Genomic DNA, 21,938 nt, shown 5'->3' on the forward strand with positions numbered 1-21,938 from the left:
GAAGACTGGCCGAATCAAGGTTGGGTGGTCAGTGTGCCCGTTGAAAGCTATTCCTCGGGTATCTAAGAAAATGGAGAGATGCTACAAATGCATGGGCTTCGGTCACCAGGCGAGACACTGCAAAGGCCCTGACAGATCTGATCTGTGCAGGAAATGCGGAGAGAAGGGGCACGTTGCAAAAGACTGTACAAAGCAACCGAGGTGCATGCTCTGCAAAAAGGAGGACGGAAATGGCCATGTGACGGGAAGTTTCAGGTGCCCTGAGTTCAAGAAGGCGATGGTGGGCCAGCAATAATGAAGGTAACCCAAATAAATCTCAATCATTGTAACACAGCACAGCAACTGTTGTGGCAGTCAACAACGGAAACAAAGTGCGACGTTGCAATCATTGCAGAGCCATACCGAGTCCCTCTCGATAATGGTAACTGGGTGGCGGATAGAGCAGGAATGGCGGCCATACAAGTCATGGGCAGGTATCCCATACAACAAGTGGTGGCAAGCTCATATGAAGGTTTCGTGATCGCCAAAATCAATGGAATCTTTGTATGTAGTTGCTACGCACCCCCGAGATGGACAATTGAGCAGTTCCACCAGATGCTAGATGGGCTCACCGAAGAGCTCATTGGACGGAGACCAGTCGTCATCGCAGGAGACTTCAATGCTTGGGCAGTGGATTGGGGGAGCAGATGTACCAACGCAAGAGGGTATAGCCTGCTGGAAGCTCTGGCAAAGTTGAACGTCAGTCTGGCCAACGAAGGAACCATCAGCACCTTCCGCAAAGATGGTAGGGAATCCATTATCGACGTTACTTTCTGCAGTACGTCGCTAATGGCAAATATGAACTGGACAGTGTGCGAGGAGTACACCCATAGTGACCATCAGGCGATCCGGTACAGTATCGGCGAACGAACACCGGTGGAAATGCGGAGGACGAAAGTAAGCGAGCGGAAGTGGAAGACGAAGGCATTCAATAAGGATCTCTTCATCGAAGCTCTAAGGGTAGACAACAGCGTCCCGGGCCTAAGCGCGAATGAGTTGACCGAATTATTAGCAAGGGCATGTGACACAACTATGCCGAGAAAACTGGAGCCAACGAACAGGCGGCGTCCAGCCTACTGGTGGAACGAGGAAATTAGCACCCTCCGTGCTACTTGTCTTCTAGCCAGAAGGCGTGCTCAGAGAGCAAGAACAGAAGCAGACAGAGAGGAGCGCAGGGTGGTGTTCCGAGAGGCCAGGGCTGCACTGAAACGAAAGATAAAGCTGAGCAAGTCAAATAGTTTTAAGGAGTTGTGCCGCGATGCCGATGCCAACCCCTGGGGCAACGCATACCGAGTTGCGATGGCGAAGATCAGAGGCCCAACGATGCCGGTTGAAATGTGTCACAACAAGCTGAAAGTCATCGTGGAGGGACTTTTCCCACAGCATGACCCAACGAACTGGCCACCTACACCATATGGCGAGGTAGATGAAGACAACGTTGAACAAGTCTCCAACGAGGAACTCATAGCAGCAGCGAATAGTCTTTGTGTTGTAGCTTATGAGCCAACGCATCGAAACAAACGTATTATTGATTTGTTTACGGTGAAATCATTGATATTATTGATGATTTCTGCTCGATAGAACGGAAATGGGCGATTAAGATGAAGTAGCGCTCTACCCTATACTGTAGTTTTAAAGATTTCTTGAGGTTTGGTGGACGCACATCAATCATTTTACAAGTAGGAGGGACTTACAATGCTAATCTAAAAGCATAATTAAAGGTACCGTTTGATAACTTAAGTGCTTGGTACAGAAATCATCAATTCCGTGCAATAATGTCAAAAGTCCAAATTTTTTATTTTTGAGATTTTGATTGCAAATGATGGTAAAAACCCATGTCGTGATACTTTTTCAAAAACAGCCAAAAAATAAGTAGCATCTAAGGCAGATGTTGAGTTGAGCCTATGTTGTCCATACAAATATGTAATTTAGTTATCCTTTAGCATTTTGTTTATTCATGCAATATAGCCACAACTCAAAAAAGTAAACCCATTTGTTCGGGAGCTTCTGGTGATAAAATTACTTATATGGCCTTATCTTAACAAACCTTGAAATTACAGGCCTTACTGTTGATATCGATTCCGTTTTGTATGTAGCTTGTTGAAACAATTATCTTTCGTTTTTCCTCGATTTGTTTTACGTCAATCTTGTTTTCCGGGCTGAGCACCAATTCTACCGACTCAAAGGAGGCTACTCCCACACCTGGACCCTACCTATCGACCCATCAACTCATGAACCGGGGACCAATGGCTTTACGTGATCAGAGATGTTATGCCTCAGAACATCAAGGCGGCGCCGACTGAGATTGAACCCAGACCTGCTGGGGTGAGTGGTAATCACGCTTACCACTACACTACCGGCGCCGCTGAAACAATTATCTGAATAGTAATAAAAGTCACAAATTTATCTTGATTACAAATCCTGGCGACAGCAAAATTGCCCCGTTGACAGCATTAGTGTCTAATCATTCGGGACCCTGTTATTAACTGTTAAACTGTTAACACTGCAACAATCCATTTGAGGGATACAAGATAAAACAGCAAAAAATTCCTTTTTAGGGCCACAAATTAAAAACATAGAGTTAAAATTATAGATCTTTAACAATTTAAAGCATCAAACCCAAAAACTAATGCACCAACCAATGCGTTCCAGAATCTTGGAAATTTTCTTTATCACATTTTTTAAGATTTCTGTTAGTTCAGACTACGGAGTGTTTTCAAACATTTGTTACTCTGAAATATCCAACAATTTTCCCTACATCTCATTTGTATGCAAGATTTCTTAAACAAATTCTTAATTCAATCTCTCAATCTTTATAATTCGGTCTAACGACCCATTGAGCACAATAGCGTTCGACCTATTCCATACAAACATTCAATCATACCATCAATACTTCTATTGACTTCCACACTGGACTGACAGATTCATAATTCTATTCTAATTTGCTGACCCATAATTGTGCGATGATGTACAATGAATGTGCAATGGATCAAATTAGAGAGGGTCTAGTATAAGAGAGGAGCGGATTGGATGGTTTTGAGCCAAACGAACTGTCAAAGCCAGAGCCAATCGAGCAGCGCCTATCTTGATTGCATTGGCAGTGTTGCAAGATATCATCTAGGCATAGGTTGCCAAGGCAGTTTGTTTTGAATCCGCTCCTCTCCTTTACTAGACCCTCTCTAGATCAAAAAAAAAGGGTTTTTTTTTTAATGTATCATGCGAAGCCATTTTGTTGAATAATGCTATCAGCTTGGAAAAATTATTCCTGTAGTTTTAAAAATAATCATTGAATAATTTCAATTTTTACTTAATATTATAAACCTGGAATTTTTTTTAAAATTTGATCCAAGGAATCCGAAAAAAACAAGAATTTCGAAACGAAAAAAAAAAACGAAAATTCACTGGCCCCGATGTTAATTTTTCCTCAATTTAGCGTGACACAATTAAAGTATGGCCGCTTATACGGATATCTTTGATAAATATCCAATGTCCCAGAAGGTTGAAAATTGTTTCAAAGAATAGTCTAAGTTCAAACTTTGACCTTTCCATATTCGATCTAATGAGATTTGGTCTAGTGACCGTCAGCCTAATGGCTCTACCTTGTTTAATTAAATATGTGGTGTAAACACCAAATGCATCGTCAGAATTCCTAGTTATAGCTATGCAATTGAACGGTTATTTGAGTAATATTGATTTAACATAAATTCTTCATATTCTTTTTCACAGGTGTGTGCCCTCTCCCGGCGGGAAGTGATAAGCAGTCAGGAACTAATTACCGGCTTCGAACATGACAATCTAGGCAAACCGGTGCAGCAAAATTTGCTTGCCAATCCGGGACTCAGCTACGAGGAGGTCCTCAACGATGACTTCCAGTTCGATATGAATGCCCATGACGTGATGGTATTTTTACATATCCAAAAGACCGGTGGAACTTCATTCGGAAAGCATTTGGTGCGAGATCTGGACTTGAAGGTGAGTTGATGCTCGCGAAACATCTATTCTATCGTCAACCGTTATTTGACTGCCTCGTTAGTTATGTATGATTGTACTATTAGCATATATTGCGTCCACCTAATAGCTGAGTACGCACACTTGACTATAGCAATGCCAAATCTGCGCCATAGGTCAATCGAAGAACATTTAGAGTAGAATGGCGAACATCAAATTTATGAACCATTGAATTACCCATTTTACGATCGTTGCGTCTTGTTCGTCTCATAATTTGATTAAATTTTATTCGACTGAATTTGACATATGTTCTGCTCAACTAAACCACGTATTCTTAAGGTAAAATGACGACCATCCGATAAGTTATGTCAGCACGGACGTCTATTCTACAGCTGAGGTGTATTACAACCCTTGGGGAGGATTATTTTTAATCATGTCACACCTAATCACAATCGAGAATTTAAAATTTTAACTCAATTCTCCCGGCTACTCCCAACATTTCATTGGCGCCTTCGCCAAACGGGGGATGAGCAATGAAACGTGTTTTACGATTCCCACCGGTGTACTGTGGCGAATGTTTCCTTCACGTTCCATCCGATGGCGTCACATGGCGAGAAAAATGAACTATGTTGGCATTTTAATAGTACCGGCAAGGCACACCGGGCGGAATAAATCATGGTGCGGAAAAATACACGTGCATGAAAGCTATTTAGTTCTATGACAAATATGTTACAAACACCCTGAATGTGGGAGATCGGATGGGATAAGATGCTAATTAATATGAAATATCAACCGGTGTCAGTGTCATTGTAAATCATTTGGATGGTTTCTTAATCTCCCAAACTGCGTGCTGCACATGACGATAGGTAGCACGGATTTGGACAGAACATTTTTTACGAGGCAAGCTCGTAATTTTGAATTTACATAACGTTGACAGATGATTCTTTTTAAAATTATTTTGATTTTCTTTAATGTATGGATCAAGAAATAAAACATCATAATATTTTTTTGCATTAATTAATTGTTTTATAATATTTTTTCAGATTCTCAGATTGATTTTAGTTTCACATGCAAAATTTCATGATAATCCATCCAGTGCTGATAACAATCATTTTTTCTACACTCAAATAAGCTGAAAATGAAGGCAACCATGAAAGATAAACCAACTACCTGCATGAATTTGAATTTTGACATGATAACATGCTCTTGGTCAAGGCAACCGCTGAGTTTCGAAGTCAAAAATTGTTTTTGTTCATTCAAAAATGCGTATTCATTATCGCCTGTTCGGTTGTCATATCAATATTCATAGTCATCCTGGTGGGGATGAATATAAAGTTCAAATACGAGATGATTATTTTCGTTTTACACAAATATATCGTTGTGGAACTTATGTTCTAGTTGCATTTCCACAGCTATTCATTGTGTAGCCCAGGGAAGTCGAGAAATGTTCCAATCCGAAACATTCCTAGACCGGACCGGAAATCTAACCCAGTCATCTCCAGCAAGACCATGCTTGTTGCTGCGTCTTTACCAACTGAGCTAAGGGATGTGGATTCAGTAAAATCAAATTGCTTAAAAAGTATGGTGGTAACGATTTAAAAAAAAAAAAAAACTACAAGGGACAGCCCTATGGTGTTGTACGCAATGATTACGTAGAACTACGTGGTCTTATATAATAAATCTTATTTGTTAACTGCAGCAGGAGCTTGTGTTTTGTGTAAGAATAGGAATTTGAGCGGGGTTATCTCTGTTTATACTCTTTAGAATGACGCGCTTGACATAGATCCCTAGTAGCACCCTTGTTATAAAGTGGTCTCGAAAACTTATATATTAGGGCCTGTTCATAAACTACGTAGACAGTTTTTTTGGGATTATTGACCCCCCCCCCCACCCCCTGCGTAGACAATTGCCCATACAAAAAAATAAAATTTGTTTGGGCCGTGGATAATTGTCAACCCCCCCCCCCCCCCCCCTAAACTGTCTACGTAGTTTATGGACAGCCCCTTACTTATTTCAATTATAAACAAGTTGCTGCAACTTTTTGGGACATAATTGTGCTACTTGGGATGGCCCACAGGACTTACGAAGAGCTACTAATTCCGATCAATAGCGGTGCGGCTTCTTCCTCCTATGGAGCTCAAGTGGGCTGCAGCTCGTTGCTTGCAGGAAGCCCTTCGTTCTGTACTGGAGAACAATGTTCAATGCCACGTGCCGAAAGCACTGCTGCTGCTGCTGATGCCAACGACTGGACACCACCACACACGGTGATTGGAATTGAATCCGATCGACGGTTGAGGCCAGCTTTGATAGCTAGCTGCTTGCGGCGAGCCATTCGTTGTGTATTGGAGAACACCACCACTCACCACGTGGTGATTGAATAAACACCGTTTGGTGAGGCCGGATGGAATTCTACTTTGAAATCAGTGTTAGGGAAATCGCTTTTCGCTGGCAATCGGTGATAATTTTCACCATCATAGCAACAGTTGCACATCCGTGCAATTTTCAATAGTGACATGTTGAAAAATAATAATGTCTTAAATTTAACAGATGCGTAGAAATATTTCTGACCGATTAAATTGATAAATTGGTCCAGGGGCAGCTGAGTTATTAACGTTCAAAATCTTTAATAATTTTGTTTCATATTCCATTTTCGGTTTTCACAAAGTGTATCCCCATACAAAACTCACAGACGTAGTCCTACGTAAAAAAAAATCCGACCAGTTTTGGTATGCCCCAGTAGTGGTTAGCGTGAGTGCTTTCTCACCCCAATGTGTCTGGGTTTAATCCCAGCCGAGGTCGTTGGAATTTTTCTGGGGCGAAACAATCTCTGGTCACGTTTTCCTTCGGAAGGGAAGTACAGTAATACCAACCGGTGGAAACTTACGATTTTAAATTGGCTCACTACTAGCCTATTGGTCCCAAGTAAATCGATTAACGTACCCCATTCCAGTCAAAATTCTAGTACTACACTATTAGCGAATTCGTTTATTATTGGGGTTGGAACCAGTTCCAACCCAGTGCGAAACCGAACTTTTTGTCAGTGCGAACCTCAACCTGAGCTGGGTTTTAAAAACAAACGATCAAACTGACGTTTGTCAGAAAACAAGCGGACCCAATCTTGAAACCCGATCCATGTTGGAACTGAATAATAAACGAATTCGCTATGAAAGTTTGACGGATAAAATGAGTCGTTCGTGGATTTTCCTATGTTTCGAAGGGTGCATCGATCAGCTTGGGACCGAAAAGAGTACCAGAGCTGAGCCAAAAAGTTTAGCACGTTTCTTCGTGACCTTCTGGTCTTAGAGTTACCTCTATGGTAATACCTGCATTTATGCGGTGGGTGGTACCGTCCACCCACCACTATTTCTCGGTTGTCCTCTAACCAATTGTGCTGATTTAAATAACTAGTTTACCACTACTTACACCAATCACATACACAAAATCACGGAACCACGCACCGCACAAATGGAGGAAAGCCATGTTGATGGGTGTGATTTCTACCCAGGTGTGGAAGCCGCCTCTCTGGAATTCGATTGCCGTCAATGCACTATGGGCAAAAAAGAGAAAAAAATACCTAAAATCAGTGTAGGAAAAACATAAAAAATCAAATCTCACCAATGGCCAAGATCACGCTTGATCTAAACAAAAATCAACAAGCAAACAACTGCGGTTGATATTGCAAGCTGTAATATCGCAGCTCAGAATATCAAGCTAACAAAACTCACCAGCTGCAAATCTCAACAAACTGTGGTGAGTTTGAATGTCATGATTTTTGCTTTACACCCGAACCCAACCAAAACTTCCATAATGGCTGGCAGCAGTTACTTCGTGTCTGCCATCGGTGAACAGTAAAAAGAGGTAGCAAACTATACTTTCTCTTTCTTTGAAAACGATGTGCAACGGAATCATTTTTGTGTCGAGTCAACTCTCAGCTTAATGTTTGCACGTTGTGAATAGTGTCGCAATATCAAAGGAGCTTGTAAAATCAATTTCAATGATGATATTTGATTGATGATTTTGTCCACACTGCCTAAAATTCAATATCTCGAAAGGACGCTGAAATTCCGGCCATGAACATTGACATTGTGTTTACATCTATGCGGATTTGCTAGAACGAATGTCAGTTGCTCCTGAAATCTCTTGCTGGCAGACGCTGATGCCCTGTTTACATAATGCTGGTGAGGTTTTTTGCTAGCAGCTGGCTCATTAGCGCTAGTGAAATAGCATAAGTGTTAACACCCCATTAAAGCAAACTGGCGTTCTGCGGCGAACAAATTCGACGAGGTGGCTGTACTGTTTCTGATAGCAGGAGTTAAACGAAAGGCCTGTCAACTCGAATTCGGTCAACCGAAAGCTTAGCTGAATATTTTTTTCTGTATTTTAAACTTATAAAAGAAAAACCATTTGATTTTCGTAATAAAAAAAAACAATTTAACACGCATTTCAAATTTTGATCGTCACACCCTTTATATAAAGTAATGGTCTCAATCCGTAGTGTGATCTGAAATGTTTTTGGGGTTTGAAGGTCACTAAGTATATGTATAGACTACACAATCACATAATATTTTAACTTTTTAATAAGATAAAATTAAAATTGGAGCTGATTTTACCCCAAGTTACCTTTATTCGAAAACAACATATCAAGAAGACTGGCAACTCTTCCATTTTCTCACAACCGGTATGAGACAAGCACAATTGCGTCATCTGCCGCTCAAAGGTAAATGCTCCTATTGAATTGGATAGCAAGGTTCCACCCTTAGAAGAAAGGTGTGTGTATTTGCTCATTTTTCTATGCGTTGCTTCCACCCTCGCTCGAGCGCAGCGCTACTGCGTCTGTCGCTTGGATTCAGGCAAAGTTGCCAGTCTTCTTGGCATGTTCTTTTCGCTTTATTCCTAAATGGTTTTGTTTTTACTGCGAGCAAATTTTTAGTTCACCCAAAAAATCTCACGGTTTGTCATGTTAACTAATTTAAAAATATTAAATAGAACCGTGTATTCACTTTAGCTCCCAATCCCCAATTCATTGTACCTTGTAATTCCCTATAATTTATGTACTGTTGTTTAAAGGAATATTTTTCGAAAAATATGTAGAATACACTAATGTTTTACGAAAAACAAAGTTTTAAAACATATGTTCTTCAGAATATAGGGGAAAGTAGGATGAAATTACCAAAAACATATTTTTAAAGCTATGCGACATATGAATCTACGTACAATCGATTTCTCAGTCCTTTTCCCTTCGGAAAAAGTAATAGCTCATGATAGGATTTCATTTTAGGATATTGAATATTGGGTAATTTTGGATCCGTTTTTCACCATAGTGCAATGTTATTGACGTCTGTAGGTGATTGGCACTCGATTGTGTAACAGTTAAATAAAGGAATAAAAAAGAAGAAGAAGAAGAAGCAGAATACATAATTAATTTCCGCTGACAAATTGATGCATCTGAAATATCATTATATCAATGCACAGTGTAAAATGAAGCATTGTTGGAGAGTTGGTTTCTTGAGCAAAGTTTCTTACTATAACCATCTATTGACAGAAACAGATAGTTTGAAACATATCCGCATGGATGGAAACAAAATATAACTTTTCACTCTGACATTTAAGAGACTTGACGGCTTGAGCAAAGAAGTTCACCTTTAAAAAATAAACAACTGTTTTGAAGGCGTCCAAATTCCACCGCCTATTGTTTTCGAATTTATGGGAAACAATAAAAAAGTACTTGAACATTTTTATTATTTTTTTAGATATTACATTTTTCAAATGGGGTAACATGGTTTCCTGATGTAATTCAAACAGATCACAGAGATATATTGTGCTTGTCGAGAATTCCTAGTATTTTATGATTTTATCTTTCTGTCACTGAGTTGTGCGCTAGGGTACGTTACATTTTGGAGATGCATCAGCACATTTGTTGATCAAATTCCTGATTCTAAAATAGGTGACTTCACTTAAAACGATGCAAACATATGTTTGGATTCTAGTGCGACATGTCACACTAAAACAAAAATCCACTTTATCGCCAAAGACAATGATATGTTCGAAACCTTAGACGCGTATTTTTGTTAAATAAAAAGGTGTGCATATTTTGACGTTTGTTCGCCTACATTTAGCTGGCGCACAATTCAAACTTTTCTTGCTTTGAATATGATCTGATAGTCCAATCGATAGTCATTATGATCCATATTTAATGTAAAATTGTGCAATACAAGTGTTAAAATTTACCGCTCAATTTCTAAAGAATGACCATTGAATTTGTACGAATTACCCATAAACATATTGCAAATGATCCATAAAAGTTCAACAATGAACCAGAAACTAACGAAATTAATCCATAGAAAATCAAGTTTGCGCAATAAAAAATATAGGAATGATTAATAAATTAGACACATATTTTTCATGTTTTGGATTCATCATCATATTTTTTTAAAATTTTGATCCATAAACCTTGGAAAATTGCTCCATGACTGCGTAGCTACGCAGATTTACTGTCCTGACCTGACTTCTAGAATAAACTTCTAAAAAAAATATCGTAATGATCCAAAATGAAGCATCCAGAGGAAGCTTCGTAAGAAGATTATAATATAAATTGTAGAAGTCCTGCACATCCCTAGTGATACCCAACGTAAGGCCAACGTGAAAGATTTCCATCCTCGACGACTGCTCGCTTTTGCCGCGGCTCAGGTCAGATACTCTATGCCTAAGTAAATCTAAACAATTTCAACCTATCCCAGCTTTCCTCCAGAAATCTAGCCCGCCGCTTCCAGCATGTTTTTTTTTTTGTACCACTGCCTTTACTGAATAAACTCAAAGTGGCTTCAGGAAGCTCCAATTTAGTTGTTTGATCAGTGTTTTTCTATGCTCCATGAAAGCGAATTCGGTCTCGCTCATAGTTTGTGTGCTTAAAAAATGGATACGTTTTCCCCAAGATTTATATCACATTAAACCACTGTGGTACACCCCCATGCCACGCCACGATAAATCACAGAATGAGTCAATGGTGAAAAATAAAGACATTCCTGCAAAATACCTATACTAAACGAGAGCACTCTCAACCTCTCAAGCAGCATCAAAATGCGAGCAGTAAATTCTTCCCGACATCTTCCACCGCTACACGGTCGTTGAGAATAACTCAATATCACTCGATTTTTCTCATATTCAAGAAGTTTTTCCTGGAAAATCGAGGAAATTTTTAATCATTCACTGAGTATCCCCACTTTTTGCAATTTTGAGTCTAATTCGACTCAATTTTGAGCTGCTCTCATTGGCCGTGTATCCGTTTGCTAAATATTATGAAAGCGCACGGTACGCAAATCACACACTCTCAAAATATTCAGACAATGATAAAGATCGATTGCATTACGGCACTGCAGCGCAGTGACAGTTCGAGGAAGCTTTCAACAACGATGACGACTCCATGGCGAATGCCGGCATCTCTCATGCATGCATTAATGCACTACACTTCTAATACCTTTCTCTCAGCGTGCCAATGCTGCCGCTTGGCTCACTTATGTTGGTATCAAGATAGGTGCTGAACCGTAGCTGCCTGCCAGCCTGCGGTAACCAACACCACCCGTATGCGACAGCAAGAAGAATAAGAAGAGGAATGATCATGAACAAATGTGCATGTGCATCAAATTTAAATATTTGGAGTATTGGGACGTGATTCGTTTGCCAATTGTGACTCTTTCGTCGAAGCAAACGACGACGACGTGAACGCAGCAAGAATAGAACATTATAAAATTGCACTGTTCACATCACGATTGCTTTCAGGGGTAAGCCGCGGCGGAGACAGCCGATGGTGACGACGTCGGCTCTGTGACTTCGAGATTTCATTGCTACTCAATTCAGGATAATGGATAATAAGGAAACCGAAAATGGGGTTTAGTGGTAGTTTGTCTGGAATAAGTACTTTGGGCTAGCAAATTGCAAAAAAAAAATGGCTGGATCAAAATGGATGATTTTTTAAACGACTTTATAATATCAGCAATGTTTTTGAAGAAGGTGTTTAAAATTTACCATACCTCTCACTACAAAATCATGAGTTCGAATCTCACCGCAGAAAAGTTCACCCAAAAGTGTTAAAGTGACGACTACGATAAAAAAAATTGTTTTAAACTATTATCTCCACAACTTGAACGAAAGGTTTCTTCTCTACTCTTAATTGGTACGTAAATGTGATATGTTCTCAAACAAATTATCAGAAAGCCGTAACAACGTCTAGTTTTGTCAACAACGACATGTGCGCACTAGTTTTGTCAACAACGACATGTTTAACCTAACGCCAATTGGCTTTGATTGGCGTTCCGGACCATAATCTGAACTTTTTCATGAGGTGGTTTTTGCAGTTAATGATATTATCGTGGATAAACATAACATTATCCACGATATTTGCTCAGAATTCAAGCAAGGTATTAATAGTATTAATAGTCCAGCTACAATACACTATTAGAGATTCGTGACACTTGTCAGGATGCGATTAATGTGATGAACGCTAAAAATTACCACCATTTAAGTAACATTCCTGGTTTTATGATGATCTTCAAGTACATTCTAAGAAGCCTTGTTAACCTCTTCAAAATCATTATAAAACCGTAAATAATACATGGGCAATGTCCCTAATTTTAAATATCTTGGTAATTTGATATGTCGCATGATTGGGTTTGTTTTAAGACTCTGGACACTTACCCGGGGGAACTTTGAACATGTCCAGATATGTCCAATGTGGTCCTGGATGCTCGGTATACTACCATTGCTCTTTTATGTAGAATTCTCATGTGATTTGAGGTGTCGCTTGAGGTGTTAAGGTTTAAAATCAATTTTTTTTTTCACTTCCCCGGGGCATCCAGAACATATATGGGTGAGGTCAATGTAGCTCTTTGCACTCCATGAGGCTGCCAGTGATCATTTGTATTCAAATTCTCATGGGATGTCAGTCACTGATAGGTTTAGTCTTATGTCATTAGGCCATTAGGTTCCCGGAACATTCACAATTATGTCCACCAATGAAAGATATTGATTTTGAATTATTATGTGACTTCAAGAATAGTATGATTTGCTTCGGCTTAAGTAAGACTGAATATTTTCCAAAATTAGGTTCTACGGGATAACTAAAAATAAAAATAAAATATTGTGTTTCATGGATTTTCAAATGCGCTGAACTCAATTTCAATGTGTTTCAAAGCTATTCCAGTGTTTTGAAGCAAATCTTTATATTGAAGTTTGTTTTGGGGTCCTTAGAATTTTCGGGCGTTTGAGGATTTTTGGCTTTACAAAACTCAGAGAAAACCATGTTTGAAATTTTTATTTAATCGCTAGGTCACTTTCACCTTAATGGTATTTTTTTACTGAGCTGGTATTTTAGTGCAATTTCGTCATGTTAATTATAGCTTATATGTTTTTTGCCATTTTGGTTATTTGTAAACAATTTGATTGCTATCGTGTCAATCGTGTCGAAAATATTGCCAAAGAGGACAAAATTATAATAAATACAGTGCTGACATTACGCTGCTTTTACTGCATTTGTTTTTTTGGCCATAAAGATTACATGAGATTTTTGACATGATTGAAGAGCATCCTCTTGGATGTAATATTAAAATTTATTTTTTGCTGTGTGAGAGCCCTAGCATGAACCATTACGCCATCTGAGGAATATTAAAGTGAGCTGATGTCCCGACTACTGTTGGAGATTTGGAGACGGTTTTTTTTTTAATAATCCATTTATTTGTCAAGGCTCAAATGCGTTAGCTTTGCGGAGCCGAATATTTTTTACATTATTGTGTGTGAATATCATTTTCTTACAACTAATGTTAGTAGAACGGGGGCCGATTACTCGCGGTTTACTCGAGATTAGGGATTACATTTATTGATCATTTGGAGGGAGGACAAGGGAAAGCATTTGGAACTAATTTAAAACTTAAACGTAAAGGATGACTAAAACACAAAACATTAAACACATACATCAACAGCTTTAAGAAAGTCGTAAATAAGCTTCATAATGTCGATATCACGGCAAGCCAAGACGTCCCTAATCGGCTTAAAGGGTTGTTTTCCTTGGTCCCTAAGGGAATCACACAGAACGGATCTCGCCTCATGATGCAAGGAGCAGGACCAAACAACATGCTCGATGTCGTGATAACCGTTTCCACAGGTACATAAGTTGCTGTCAGCGAGCGTAATACGGAAGAGGTGGGTGTTTAACGATCAGTGATTGGACATGAGCCTGGACATTACACGAATAAAATCACGACTCCAACCCTTTGAACCAGAGTTTGATCGACACCTATGGGACAATAGAATGTAGCCATCTTCCCAGATCACCACCATCACTTTTGTTGTCAGTTGGCGAGGACTTGCTGACGAGAAATCGTGAAAAATTCGTGGTAGGCGATTTGTCGCTCGTAAATATCGCCTTCCATAACAGGAAATCCAAGCTTTGCCTGACGAATAAACTTCTAATATTTAAACAAGTTTTTAGACCGGGCATGCTTTACGCTGTGCCAATATGGTCTTGTTGTTGCACTACCAGGAAAAAAGTACTTCAAAGGATTCAGAACAAAGTTCTGAAGATGATTTTGAAGTTGGGTCCCTGGTACAGTACTACTGAGGTACATAGAATTTCGAATGTTGAGACTTTAGAACAAATGTCCAACAAAATAAATTATAATTTCAGGCAAAAATCGTTGCAATCCTCAATTGCAACGATTAATTCTCTTTATACTTCGATAAGATTTAGTTTTAGTTTTTAGTTTTAAGATATCAATTGTTATACTGACATGCAGGTTTAAAAAAACCTGTTTAAAATACTGAATTGCCAAGACAGGAACAATGTAAAAATACTTAGATATATATCATAACAATTAAGGCTGGTAAGTTACTGTAGTAACTGGAGCACCTAGGTTAAAATAAAATGTAATTTATTTTAAATTTGAAACAAATAAAGAGTTAAAAAAAATCGCCTTCCATAGCGCCCACCTTGGCCAGCGAGTCCGCTTTCTCATTGCCCGGGATAGAGCAATGAAAAGGGACCCATACCAAGGTGATGACATGCGAGCTGTTTGATAAAGCACTCAATGACGATCGTATTTCCTGGAGGAAATACGCCGAGTGCTTCATCGGCCTCATTGAACGCATAGCCTCCAGGGAGCTTAGGCTATCCGTAAAAATGAAATAATGGTCAGGTGGAAGTGAGGCAATACGCTCTAACGTGTACGCTATAGCTGCTAGTTCAGCAACGTATACCGAACACGGCTTTTGAAGCTTGTATGAGGCGCTATGAAGATCGTGGAATACTCCAAAACCAGTAGAAGCATTTATGACCGACCCATCTGTGAAAAATCTCTTCTTGGTGGGGACGTGGCGGTATTTGTTCGCAAAAATAGTTGGGACAATCAGGGAACGGTGAGGCTCTGGAATTCCTTGAATGTCAAGAGTCATGTACTCGTAGTACAAGCTCATGAATCGTGTTTGAAGATTCCGCTCTAGCAGTTTCTCAAAGTTTTCGATCACCAGTGGGTTCATGACTTCACAGCGGATGAGGAACCGGAACGATAAATCTGCAAAACGATTTGTTAAGGGGAGGACGCCCGCAAGAACTTCAAGACTCATGGTATGCGTCGATTGCATACAACCTAGCGCGATTCGAATGCAACGATATTGAATCGTTTGGAGCTTCAATATGTGCGTCCCCGCCGCCGATTGAAAGCAAAAGCTCCCCATGAAGTGCCGGTAATGGAACGAAGGAAATTGATTCGTTGTTGGCATCTCTGCCTCAGATACGCTATGTGTTTTCCCCAAGTGCTTGGAATCGAACCAGACACCTAAATACTTAAACGACATGCTGTGAGTGATTGTTCTACCCATAAGTTGAAGCTGAAACTGTGCTGGATAAAGCTTCCTAGAAAAAACAACCATCTCTGTTTTCTCCGGAGAGAATTCGATACCCAGATTCATTGCCCAAGTAGACAAATTATCCAAGGTATCTTGCAATGGTCCTTGCAGGTCCGGTGCTGTTGGTCCAACCATGGAAACCACACCGTCATCTGCAAGCTGCCTTAGCGTGCAATTTTCGGCCAGACATTCATCAATGTCTTTAACATAGAAATTGTACAGGAGGGGACTTAAACATGAGCCTTGTGGAAGACCCATGTAGCTGATTCGTGCAATTTCCGTGTTGCCATGAGAGAAGCTCATTCGTTTCTCGACCAACAAATTAAACAGGAAATTGTTGATAATCGGAGAAAGCCCACTCGCATGGAGTTTGTCCGAAAGGATGTCGATGCAAACAGAATCAAACGCCCCTTTAATGTCCAAGAAAACTGAACCCATCTGCTGTTTTTCAGCATAGGCTAATTGGATTTCAGTTGAAAGCAACGCAAGGCAGTCGTTCGTCCCTTTGCCGCTACGGAATCCAAATTGCGTATCTGAGAGTAAGCCATTCGCCTCGACCCACTTGTCCAGACGAAGAAGAATCATTTTTTTCTAACAGCTTCCGAATACACGACAGCATCGCGATGGGACGGTACGAATTATGATCCGACGCGGGTTTACCGGGCTTCTGGATGGCGATAACTCTCAGTTGTCTTCAATCATCCGGAACAACGTTGAGCTCAAGGAATCGATTGAATAAGTTCAACAATCGCTTCTTTGTGACTTTTGGGAGGTTCTTGAGCAGGTTAAACTTGATTCGATCAATTCCCGGAGCCGAGTTATTGCATGAAAGAAGAGCAATTGAGAATTCTACCATCGAAAACGGAGAGTCCATGTCATCGTTTTCCAGCGGCGGATCGCGAGTGTTGCATCGAACCGGAACCGAATCGGGACAAGCCTTACGCGCGAAGTCGAAAATCCACTTGTTATAGTACTCCTTGTCCTCGTTGACCGACGATGCCGCGTTACGCTTGGAGACGGTTGGTGTATTGCCAGCGTTGCTGGCTCATTCCGCAAATTTCAGGTGATGTGTAATTCCCATCGATGAGCTTCTTCTCGCTAATGAACTAGATGTGATAGTATCACACTTGTTACTCCTTTGTTTGAAAGCCGCGTTGTAGTACGCTTACGTATAGGCACTAACGTTGGGTGCGATACTGGCGGGTTTTTCCGCAAATCACTCTTATTTTGCAAGGGAATTATACTATTGAAATATTTCAGAAAGTGCCCAACAGTGTTCCATCTATTTGCGTGACAAGCTTTTATTGTTGTTTTCATTGAAGTATTACTCAGGGAACAATGTTAAACACCATTTTTGTACATGGTTTTGTAACTAATCTTATATGTGCTTCATTTTGATTTGGGATAAATGTTTGAACTATGGCTTGGGATTTCTACTGTGGCGGGCTTCTATTGTGACATACCCATACGTATTTTTGTGGTGCGACATATTGAAAGCGTGTGAGCATAGTTGGAGCATATACCCTATATAATTTAAAAATCAGCTAGGAAACTAACTTCAAAATGAAACATTCGAACTAAGATATAATAAATAGGTATAGGTCAAAGCCAGAAGTACTTGAAACACGTTTAATTTTAGATTACAAGCACAAGTGCAGGTACTTACTAAAGCATGGGCTATGATTGATTAGGTGAATTAGAGCTTTTAATAATTTATTAAATTAGACTAATGAGATATCATAATCATCAAATGAACTTAAATAAGAAACTTCAGAAAGTCTAATGACATTAAGTAGTTTAACAAAAGAATTAGGATGCGGGGGGTCCGCTTAGGGAGGCAACTAACCTTTAAAGGTGTATAATAAACCTTCTTATTTAGTCTTGAACTTCAATAAGAAAACGCAAACAGACCAATAGCATTGAGCAAATTAACAAGGAGTTATGTGACTATTCATAACTTTTAATCTTTTATAGATATTGTTTTCCCCTGAGTTAATTGTACTCGATTACTATATTATTCTCTCAATACGTGAAATCTCTGATATATGCGGTTAAAGCATTTGAGTTAACTTATTTCTTTTTGTTCGCGTACTTACTTTTGAAAACAGTAGTCAACGTTAATCTATGCACTCAAAGCGCCTACGTCTACGGAGCTTACGCTGAAGTAATTCGCAATTCGCAATAGAGCTTGTCAAACGCTTTTGAGCTTATGTAGTATAGAATTTGTTCGGTATGGTCGCGAAATCTTGAAATGATTGATACGTCCATTATATTAACTAATTTGATACAAAGCTAAGTAGTAAGTATGTTAAAGGTAGATAAGGGAGGAAAACAAAATTAATCAACTTGCAAACATAGGCTATCACATTTATTTTGGTGGCACTCTTCAAATGATAATAAGCCTTTTTTCTCGCTTCGGTTGTCTCGCACGGCTTTCGGAATTCGCGCGGTTTTCGTAACTATTATGTAAGTTATTTCGTAACTATTATGTAAGATATTTCGTTCGAAACGGATTTACTTATTCAATCTGATTGCTACGCGCACACGTCACAGCATTTTTTCTATAATTATCTTGAAACAATACACATGGAATCCAGTGTTCAAGCTGCCATCATAAGCTAGTCCTTCTGCAGTATTGTCAAAGATAGAAGCAAGATTTATTCAAATGGGTCAAGTCTTGAAAACAGAGCTGTCACTCAGCTCCAGCTTGACAACCAATAACAAAAATTATGCACTGCATAGATATAAGAATTATTATTTATTTGATCCACTGATCCTTTAATACTAAAGTACATGAAATACTGTAAATTTTAATTTTATTGTATAGGTTAAGACTTGTGCGGATTGGTACATCTGGGCCTCGAAGGTTTTTTTTAGAAACTTCAATGTTGCTAATAATTTCTGCAGAAAACTTTACAGTATCTAAGAAGGGGGGCGCTTGTTCGGAACTTTGTTGCGGCCATGTTTGCAACGCCTGGAGTTCCTAAGAAGTGCTTAGGGGTGCTTTTTGGGACTTTTTTGAACTTGAAGTTGCTAAGAGTACTCGATTCTTTTTTGATCCTGAAGTCCCTCGTGTGCTTTATTTAGCTTCTCAATGTGTTTCGCTGTGAGATCCTTACTCTCGTAACTATTTCGAAACTTAGGCAAATGAAATATCAACTACTACGAAACGTACCACAATGAAACTGTTACTCCACGTTTGCTGTACTGCAGCATATATAAAGTTGCAATGTCAGGTGAAATGGGGCATTCAGTTCCGAGATGTGTGTAATTTAAAATTAGAAGTGGAAATGCATGTATAGCCTACGTGGTGGCCATTTCTGGACCCTACAAGGAATCACCTTAAGCAGCCAGAAAGTTCTGTTGGAACATTATATGAACTTTATGGAAATCCACTTGAAAGATTTTATCGTGGAATGCGGAATTGTTGGTTGCTTGGGGAGAATACTCGATTATGTTTTTACGTGATTTTATTTGTTTTGATTTTGCCTTCATGCAGGATGGGTACATAATTTACAAGTACAAGTACAAGCGTAACATTTGGTTGCAATTTGAGAGCACACGATAAAAAAAAGAACAGAGATGGAAAAACAATTGCGTAAAAACATAATTGTGTGTAGGGTAGAGAACTACTTCAGCCTAATCGCTCATTTTGGGAATATCGAGTAGAAAACCTCAAATAAATCCATGATTTCAGCGTTAACAAGTCAATTATGCGTTTGGTACGATTATTTAGATCCAAAGCTTCCGGACGAAGTCAATTAAAACGAGTGATATGAATGTTTGAATGCGATTCAATGGCATTTTAATGCTGAATTTAGCATCCGTAGACCGAGTTTGGGGTCAATAAGCAGTGTTAGATTTTTACAAATATTTCAACAATTAGTTACTCTTCATTAAATCTACGTACCGTATATTTAGAAGTCATCTGCAGCGAAAACATTCCATGCAAAAATCCGCTAGAATAATAAAGATGAAGAGCGGGTTGTGCTTAGTAGGCCCAACATAAGATCTAAGCCCTGTTATAAAAAAAAACATTTTTTTTGTGAGTTGATTCGAGGGAATGCCAACTTTGGGTTTGGCGAAAATTTTGGATATATTTTTTCAATATTATAAGAAACCCTAAATTATGGGCCTTCCGTGGGTCAAAACTTAAATGTGAACACAATTAACACAAAACATAAAAATAGTATTAATTAAAACTAATTTGACCTGATAACACTAATAAACAAAATAATAACGAACTGATTTCAAGTATTACACTTTGAAATATACATCTGGGACCCATTATTCGAGCAGAACATATGGTTTTCTGAAGTAAATTTTTCGATTATTGGCATACGGAGGAAGCATTTTGAACCGGTGCAATCTTCTTATAATAGCTCTGGTGAATCGGAGTGCCTCAATGCCCCACATGCCAGAATGTTACAAATCTTGTCGATTACAGACGGGTGTACCATCTTTGCATACCACCCTTCATACGGTTTCCGAACAATTGTTTATGTTGAAGAAAAAAGCAAACAAAATCAAAAAGCAAACACACGTTCCTGGCTCAATGAACACCAAAAACCGGACGGCCTTAAAAAAAACCGATTCGATGGCTTTTATCGCTTGTGAAACAATTTTCTTTCGCTCGATATGACCAAAAACGAGCAATAAGCTTAAATTATGCATTTATTGTTATTAGCCTGGCTGTATGTGTGTTCAAGACGCCCTTTCCAAGTTCGGTGAATGAATGGATTGTTTAAATGCTCGAAAAGTGTAAATAATATAAATTAAATTTTTTCCCTCCCCGTCGGTTTTTTTTTTTGCAGCGGCCGTGCACATGTCAGCGAAAGAAGAAACGGTGCTACTGCTTTCGACCGCATCGCAACGAGAATTGGCTATTTTCGCGATATTCAACTGGCTGGAAGTGTGGCCTGCATGCTGACTGGACCGAACTGACCGGATGTGTGGACTCCGAGCTGGACAAGAACGAAGGTGAAACGGCCAAACGGCGGTACTTCTACATCACCTTGCTGCGGGAACCGATCGCCCGGTATCTGTCCGAGTTTCGGCACGTTCAACGTGGTGCGACCTGGAAGAACTCCCGGCACTGGTGTCTGGGACGTACGGCTACACCGGAAGAGCTGCCACCGTGCTACAATGGTGAGTTTTTAACGATTTTGGCGCTTCAATACATATTTATAATCAATCTTCGATGTCATTAGTATTCGGCTGATGTCCCGCCATTGAAAGAATCTAGCGATGAATCTCAATGGAAGCATGTCGACGATAATGGTGTAGATTGTCAGATACGACCGGATGTGTATCATGAAATATTGCCAATTGTGATCGTCATGGCTGAGCGATTTTGATGGATTCCTTCTCCTCGTCTGATCATGATCGCTGAGCAGTGCAAACAATTGTAGCAATTAACACTTGGCTTATGGGAGCAAATGGTGACATTATGCCTAGTCAAGAATTGTATGAATGTGATTGCGCTGTGTTGGACTGATGAATGTTTCTCTGTGGCAGTGGAATAATAATATTCAACTTATCACCCATTATCCAGTACGTTGGGTCTGGGTCGTCGTGTGGAAGTGATAGTACGGGTGGATGAACTTAACGTTAATGTGCGCTTTCACAAGATGAATCCTAATGTGGCTATCCGATGTATGTATCCAGACCACGCATCGTGTTTGGGACAGAACCGTCATTGCAGAAAAGCCAAGAATGAGGATATACTCATGAATACACATAATCGTTGTTGACTTTAGAGGGCAAACATCGCAAAAGGAAAAAAAATACAGGCAAGAGACGCTGTTCTGTGTGCAGCTGTAAGAGAAATGATGTTTATCTTCATTATTGTGTTCCTACTTCATATCGCCTCCATCCCCGCATGTTCTTTTATCTGTGTCTTGCCATGGCGGGATGTGCGTTCTGAACTGTATGGCTGGGCTGTCACTTCAATTTGTATTTCACTGTAACTGACTTGTTCAAATTTGAATGATGAGTAATTCGGAAGAGGATTGAGGTCTTCGACAAAGTTAAACAAATATTTTTTTGTTTTATTCAGC

General features: G+C 39.5%; 1 protein-coding gene across 1 annotated transcript in view; it reads left to right on the top strand.

Moving 5' to 3' along the window:
• The window catches only part of Hs6st (heparan sulfate 6-O-sulfotransferase), a 61,754-nt gene that overhangs the window by 11,950 nt on the left and 27,866 nt on the right, over window positions 1-21,938 (top strand). Inside the window, exons 2-3 of the mRNA XM_065235956.1 lie at window positions 3,766-4,011; window positions 20,694-21,027. Of these exons, the coding sequence (XP_065092028.1) occupies window positions 3,766-4,011; window positions 20,694-21,027 (580 nt within the window). The remainder of the gene's footprint in view (window positions 1-3,765; window positions 4,012-20,693; window positions 21,028-21,938) is intronic.

The sequence above is a fragment of the Ochlerotatus camptorhynchus genome, unplaced genomic scaffold (genome assembly GCF_037179485.1).
Source record: "Ochlerotatus camptorhynchus isolate MF236.1 unplaced genomic scaffold, CSIRO-AGI_Acam_v1.1 ptg000510l, whole genome shotgun sequence".
Taxonomy (NCBI): domain Eukaryota; kingdom Metazoa; phylum Arthropoda; class Insecta; order Diptera; family Culicidae; genus Ochlerotatus; species Ochlerotatus camptorhynchus.